General features: G+C 44.3%; 1 protein-coding gene across 1 annotated transcript; it reads left to right on the top strand.

The window, feature by feature from the left end:
• The first annotated feature begins 4,400 nt into the window (after positions 1–4,400).
• On the top strand, positions 4,401–7,184 carry LOC120655389 (MDIS1-interacting receptor like kinase 2-like). The gene is made up of 2 exons (XM_039933180.1): positions 4,401–6,481; positions 6,585–7,184. The coding sequence occupies exons 1-2, from the start codon at positions 4,405–4,407 to the stop codon at positions 6,962–6,964; spliced, it is 2,457 nt and encodes an 818-aa protein (XP_039789114.1). The 5' UTR covers positions 4,401–4,404; the 3' UTR covers positions 6,965–7,184.
• Positions 7,185–7,633: the final 449 nt, after the last annotated feature.

The raw sequence follows: 7,633 nt of genomic DNA, 5'->3' as shown, positions 1-7,633 counted from the left end.
TTTTCTCTATAGAATAGTTTTCATAGATGTTGGCCTGAAGTAAGTTGACTGACTATCATAGGTGTAAACTAAATGACCCCTTTATAATAGCACGATAGAACGTTTTGCAACACGTTGTATTAGTCGAGTTGTGTGTTAAACTTGACTAAAGTGTGAACTTTTGAATGCTTGTTATTATGCAAATGTTTGATTTGGATTTTGGATGGTTGCATAGCTTAGTAGCTAAACTTATTTAATGAAAATCAGTCTTAAGTTAAAGTTAATTAATTAATAAAATGAGTTAGATCGTTGGGGTTAAACCATGCACTCTATCCTGTCTACTTTATCATGCCTAAGTCTTTCTTGCAGAAAGATATCATATCCGTCTGAAATTATTTCTGCAATATCTTTGCTCATACAACTTTTGTTCAAATCAAATGGTGAACTCCAGGAGCACCGGTTCCGGTTCTAGCCAGTAGGGGCAGAACAACTAGGGTACCCGAATGCCGATGCCTCCACCCTTGACTCCGGAGCAGTTCTTCCAGCTCCAGATGCAGATGATGGCCACCCTGAACAACACTATTCAGGCACTGCAGCAGGTTCACGCGCAGCCTCTGCCTCCTCCTCCACCGCAGGCCCACGACAGGCGTGCGGAGATTCTGAGGGGTCACCCGCCGACGTTCTCCCACACGTCTGACCCACTCCAGGCGGACGACTGGCTTCGTGCAGTGGAGCGCCAGTTGGACATCGCCCAGTGCGATGATCGGGAGCGTGTCCTGTACGCAGCAGGACAGCTGCGAGGGCAGCTTTGGACTGGTGGGAGTCCCACCGGGTTCAGGACCGCGAAGCTTTCACCTGGATCCAGTTCCGGGAGCGGTTCCGCAGCCACAACGTCCCCGCAGGCGTGATGAAGACAAAGAAGACCCTGAGAATTATGATTATGTTGCATATCCCCAATGGTTTAAAATTCTTGAATCTGTTAAATTCACTGGTGATGATAGTAGAACTATATTGGAGCATATAGATCAATTTATTATACAAAGTGGTGAAACTAGCACTAATGATATTTACAAATTGAGGTTGTTTCTTTTATCTCTATCAGTTGCTGCATTTACTTGGTTTATTTCATTGCCACCCAATTCAATTTACACCTGGGCTGATTTAGAATAGAAATTTCACGATTATTCCTTTACTGGTGAAACTGAGTTGAAATTGTCAAATCTTGCATCGGTTAGACAGAAGTTGCATGAAAGTGTGTCTGAATATATTAGAAGATTTAGAGATACTACAAACCGATGCTATAGTTTGACAATTTTTAATATAGATTTAGCTGATCTAGCTTTTTTTGGTTTAATTAATTTTCATAAAGAAAAGCTAGATGGACAAGAATTTCTAGATGTTAGTCAAGTCATGCAAAAAGCTCTTGCTAATGAAAGCCGAGCAAAAGAAGCTAGAAATTCACAAAAAATCCAATGAAAAGCTTAATCGTCCTGTTTATGTACTTAGTTGTGATTCAAATTGTTCGGACGATGAGAGAAAAGATGTTTATACTACTGAGTTTGTCTGGCCTTCTAGTGATAAACCTTGCACTTGTGGGTCTCTCAATCCAATTCATAAAAATCGACAAGATAATATGAAGTTTACTTTTGATGTGTCTAAATGTGACCGTATATTTGATGAATTATTGAAACTGCTAGGACACATTAAATTGTCTCATGCTATCCCGCCGCTTGATGAGTTAAAGCGGCATGCTTATTGTAAATGGCACAATTCATTCTCTCATGCAACTAATGATTGCAATGTGCTTCAGAGATATATTCAATCGGCTGTTAATGAAGGCTGATTAGTTGTTCCACAAATGCAAGTTGATAAGACTCATTTTCCGGTGCATACCATTGAGTTATAGAATCCCAAGATATTAATTCGGCCAAGTCAAGACGAATCAGTGAAAGAGAAAAATATAATCATTGGTGAAGAAAGGTCAGAGAAGAAGGTACTGCAGAGCAAAACTTCTCGAGTTACAGGAAAGGCTTCGACGCTTGGGGGCAAGACAAGAAAAATGGGGACGACAGCAAATCGACCGGTTTGACCGGTTCCAAGGTCGGTCTGACCGGTGCGACCAGTCTGCCGGTGTTAAGACCAGTCTGACCGGTGTGTCCAGCAAGTCTGGAAATTCCTTCGAGGTCAAGAACAAGACAAGGCCGATCTTCAAGGAGGTCCTGGCCAAATATGAGAGAAGGGAGCCGCCCAGAAACCGTGGAGACGGCCAAACGAAGCCAAGAATGCGAAGTCATAATCAAGATCTTGTGAGCAATCGGATCCTTGTCCATGTCAAGGTAATTGTACTGCTATGCCATACTCAGGGCCGGTTGCTCCATGGTTTTGGCTGTATCCTTGTTATTATACGCCTTTGGATTATAGTAGGATGCATATATTATGCAGTCTTATTTTATTCAATATCCTTCTATATATCCAAATTATGGTACCTCACAAAGACCGATTATTGTTAGCGATAATCTAGTCAGAAAAGGTTTTGATTGCAGCAAGTATGGTGAGAAGGGCATGAAGAAAGATTCAAAGTACTTACAGTCGAGGTGGTATCCCTCAGACTTATCTCACACCCAAAAAAGAAGGCTACAACGCATACGCAATAAAGAGTCAGTGGAGCGACAAGCGGAGGTTGTGCCAACAAGATCAACGGCAGCTAAGAAAGTATGGCAACCAAAGCAAATTGTTTCTTCATCAACTTGAATTAAAGCAAGTTATGGCCGATAAATTTTATCGTCCTTAGTACAAATAAATGGCTGATTGTTTTTAGTCATCGCACTTAGACGATTTTGGTCCATAAGATTATTTTTTGGCAACAGGGGGGCATATGTTGATGATCAAAATTGGTGACAAGCAGATCAGGCTACCTGTTTGACCGGTGCGCCCAGGCGGTCTGACCGGTTTGGACGTTGTAGCCGATTTGGCAAGAGCCGACCGGTCTGACCGGTCCATGCAGAGTCCGAGTACAATTAATAATTTTTATAGATTTAGATCTATAAAAAAGATTTCTTGCGGGGTAAAACCTCCCCAACCTATAAATATAAAGGGTCACAGCTGATTGAGGATATCCAATCGATCAAAAATATTTTTTTTACCTTTTTATCTTTTTTCTTTTGCCCTAATTTTTTCAATCTACTATTTGTTGTTCCTCTTTCATCTCTATGTCGATTGAGGACGTTCTAGGTGGTCTGCCAACTCTAGAACAACCCTGCGTGCGCCTGCCCGTCGGGTCCTCCCGGGGGAGCGTTCGGTGGTCCGTCGCTGGTTTACTCTGGCGAACACCGGTCTGACCGGTCCATACCACCGGTCTGACCGGTCTGCATAGGAGGTGCTGCAGTGAGCTCCTCCTCGCGCCGCACGTTTGAGTGCGTTCGTGTGTTGGCCCTAAAAACATCAACACCACAGTCCGCATGTCAGGTGAAGGGGGACGCTAGAGATGTGGTGTGGCCTGTGTCTGCTCTCCAGTGGCACAGCGTCTGGACTCTGGATGCCGGCATTTCTATCACGGGACGAGACGCTGGAAAGTTCGGCAGAAATGGAGATAGCTCCGATAAGATGCAAGCTGTTGTGCCTGTGATCCAACGGTTTGATTTGACTGAGGCAAGAGATCAAACGAGCAGGATTCGATGGAGACGTGGTCCAATGAGAGGACAGAGCTTGTCCACCGGATTGGTCTATTAGAGATTAGACTGCCCGCGCATTCAGATTTCAGACACGTAAGTTTCAAATAAAGCAAACGTATCTTCCTTCCTGCACCTAATAATCCTGCTGATAAATAGAAATCTCAGTGTACTTAACAATCAAGCTGATCAATAAAGTGAGCACCCCCGAGCACTAACTAGATTCTTTCGAGGTGTCCTGACAGCATCCTCTTTATTTCCACGTCCTGGCCCCACCCTGTTTGGAGCGTCACTGCTGCGTGATACCCAGTTTACGCGGTGGCCCATTTCGCATTGTAGCTTGTCCTCGATCCTCAAGGCTCCAGGGACGAAGGAACGAACCCAGCAGCCTCCTTGCAGCTGGAAAGCAGAGTGGGAAAGAGATGAAGAAAGAAAGCTTCCACGGTTTCCTTTCCTGATTCTCTCCGATCCTGCGTTACTGACAAGGAAGCTACTCTGTCAAAAGGCGAAAGCAAAGCAGGACCTCATCATCAACGAATAATAGCATACCCACTTAGAAGATTACACAAGGTCTTGTCACAGCAATTTCTTATTTTCACCCGCATGTTATCACATGTGGTCCTGTTTACTGGTGAGTCAAGAGGATAGTCAAGGTAACCGTGTAACACATGTGGCTCTGAACTTTCATTACAGTGAATAGCGTGTCCCAAGTATGCTTATATTTCAAGGCCAGCAGGGCCAGTAGGCCGTCATTCCTATGAGTGTTTACAGCCTCACCACCTACACACACACACACACCATGCTTCTCCTCGCCTTCAAGATGTCACTACTTTTGCTTCTTGCTTTACTACTACTCTCCCGTGCAAATTCGAAGACGGTGATGCAGCTCGATAGAGAAGCAGAAGCCCTTCTTCGATGGAAATCCAACTTCGACGATGTCTCCGGGGCTTCAGGCTGCCTCAAGTCATGGAGCCAGCACATCAGCCCGTGCAACTGGACTGGTGTTGACTGCATCACCACGGTGCCTCATGGCCGTGGCTGGAGTGGCGGCGATGCTGTCCCAGTCCCAGTCGTGGGCAGCATCTCTCTTCCCATGTGCAACCTCTCTGGCCGGTTAGATGGGCTCGACTTTGCGGCGTTGCCTCGTCTTGCTCATCTGGACCTCAACGACAACAACCTCTCAGGGCCGATCCCGCCGAGCATCGGTACACTTGATGAACTCATTTTACTGGATCTCTCAAGCAATGCCCTCTCCGGACCGATCCCACCCTCCATAGGTAATCTTACCAGCCTGACATACCTTGATCTCTCACAGAATTATCAGTTCCTGAACGGACACCTCCCTTCCACACTTGGCATGCTACACAACTTGAACAAGCTTGATCTGTGTCGTAATAGCTTTACTGGCCCGATACCTCCCAGTTTGGGAAATTTGACCTCGTTGGATTTCATTGGCCTTAGCTTCAACAATTTATCGGGTAGCATACCACATGAGTTGGGGATGCTCCATAGGCTATCGTTCCTGCATCTGCTTGGGAATAGAATCACTGGCTCCATTCCTGGAAGCTTTGGGAATCTAACAAGGCTAGAATTACTGGATGTTTCAGACAATCATATAGTTGGCTCCATCCCTTCCACCTTCTGGAATCTGAAATCTCTAAAAAAGCTTGTACTAGCTTCCAACCGGATTAATGGGCTGCTGCCACAAGAAATAGGGTTTCTAGTGAACCTCACTCATCTAGATCTAAGCAGCAATCAGTTTACAGGACCAATTCCACCTCAAATAGGACAGTGCCGCCATTTGTTGCAGTTGCGCATATCAGATAATTTATTGACAGGACCAATACCACAAGATCTTGGGGGGTGTACTGGCCTGTACGAGCTGGATTTCAGCAGGAATAATCTAAGTGGCACCATCCCAATCATTCTTGCACAGCTTTACCAACTGCACAACCTGAATCTGTCATACAACAGTTTGGTTGGCAGATTTGGGGGCACATCTCTCCCTTCAGCCTTAGTTTCTCTTGACCACAATATTGATATCTGTGGTGACAAACGGTATGGCTTAACACCATGTGAAGCATTGGAGCTCGATGGAAGAAATAAGGGGAAAAGACACAATAAACGCCTTTTTTTGGCGCTACTTCTTGCTTTGGGTCTCTTTTGCTTCATTGCTCTGGCAGTAGGAAGCTTGGCACTTTTTTGTTGGAGGAAAAAATTTAAGAAATGCAGGACCAAAAGCAAGCCCGGAGATATGTTCTCCATATGGAATTTCAACGGGAAGATTGCATTCCAAGACATACTCGATGCAACAGAAAATTTTGATGAAAAATATTGCATTGGTTCTGGAGGACACGGGTCTGTCTTCAGAGCTGAGGTTCGTGGAAGTGTCTTTGCAGTCAAGCTGCTCCACTCGATGGAAGACTACACAGATGAAGGAACATTTCATGCTGAGATCGATGTGCTAACCAAAACAAGGCATCGATGCATAGTGAAGCTGTATGGGTACTGCTCTCACTCCCAGTGCAGATTTCTGGTGTACGATCTCATGGAAAGGGGAAGCTTAGCATCCATTCTTCACGAGGAACAACTTGCAAGGGAGCTTGACTGGCCCAAAAGAGTTTCCATTGTGAGGGATGTAGCTCAAGCTCTCTCTTACCTGCACCACGATTGTGATGAACCCATCATACATCGTGACATCAAAAGTAACAATATCTTATTAGACCGTGATTTTAAAGGATATGTCTCAGATTTTGGCATGGCAAGGAAGTTGAAGCATATTTACTCGAGTTCAAGTACTATCTTTGCAGGGACATGCGGCTACATGGCACCAGGTACATGGCTTCGACCTTCAATCCTGTAACATTACAACGCAAATATGATTTATAATTGTTCAAGGAAATTCATAGTTTTGGTGATTTGCATTCCTTGTCACAGAATTATCTTCTACAATGGTGTTGACAGAGAAGTGTGATGTATATAGCTTTGGTGTAGTTGTCATGGAAGTGGTGATGGGAAAGCACCCAGGAGATCTTCTGCTTCCATTCTTTTGCCAAACACAGCAGCATACAAAGCTCAAGGATATCCTGGACCAGCGCATTATTGTAGAGCCAACAAGCAGTGAAGAAAAGGATATTATTCTGCTCGTTCTTGTGGCCTTTGGGTGTTTGCAAATCTGTCCAAAAGCTCGGCCAACGATGGAGCAGGTGTGTCAAGCCCTCACAAACGGAAGTTGCCCAGCAGCCATCCTGAAGCCACTTCACGAAGTTACGCTACAAGATTTGCATGATTTCTGCAGCACCATACAGAATATATGATGGCCCTATAGTCTCAAGAGTCGGGAACATTTTGGCTTGTGCATTTGTGTACATATCTTATTATCTAAAGCTGCTTTTGATATTATTTGGCCCTGTAATCTCTTTTGTTTCTCCTTTTTTTTTATCCTTTTTGTACAGTTTGAACCTGATGTGTGTTCTTTTTCCTTCGTTTTAATACAACTATTATTCAGTAGGGGGTCTGCCCCTCCTTTTCTTTAAATAGAGCATTACCAACGTCCACTTCGGCTAGTGGAAAATGGCTGGGCTGATCATGGTGACCTCATGAGTCATGAACCAGCAATTACTGTTCCAACCATCCATTCCAGCCAGCCATCGGAACAGGGCGAAAAGTTGTTGTATATAAAAAATGAAAGATCAGAATGGTGACCAGAGGGGGTGAATAGAATCCTCAAAAAAATTCTCATCAATAACTTTGGCCTTTTTCTGGAAAAAAACTTTATTGATTTCAAGAGGAATACATCAAGGTGATATATCATCTTGAAAAATTTCTGATCTCCGTCCAAAGTGCACACAGCCTACAAAAGTTTGACAAGAATCCTAACACACTAATAGCTGTCAATCCTAAGACTAGACTGCCACCTATGTGCCCGAGTAAAAAAATTCTTGGGCACATGTGCCAAAAAATAGACGCCGATACAAGATAATCCT

The sequence above is a fragment of the Panicum virgatum genome, chromosome 1N, assembly GCF_016808335.1.
Source record: "Panicum virgatum strain AP13 chromosome 1N, P.virgatum_v5, whole genome shotgun sequence".
Classification (NCBI taxonomy): Eukaryota; Viridiplantae; Streptophyta; class Magnoliopsida; order Poales; family Poaceae; genus Panicum; species Panicum virgatum.
This window is presented reverse-complemented; position numbering and strand designations above follow the sequence as displayed.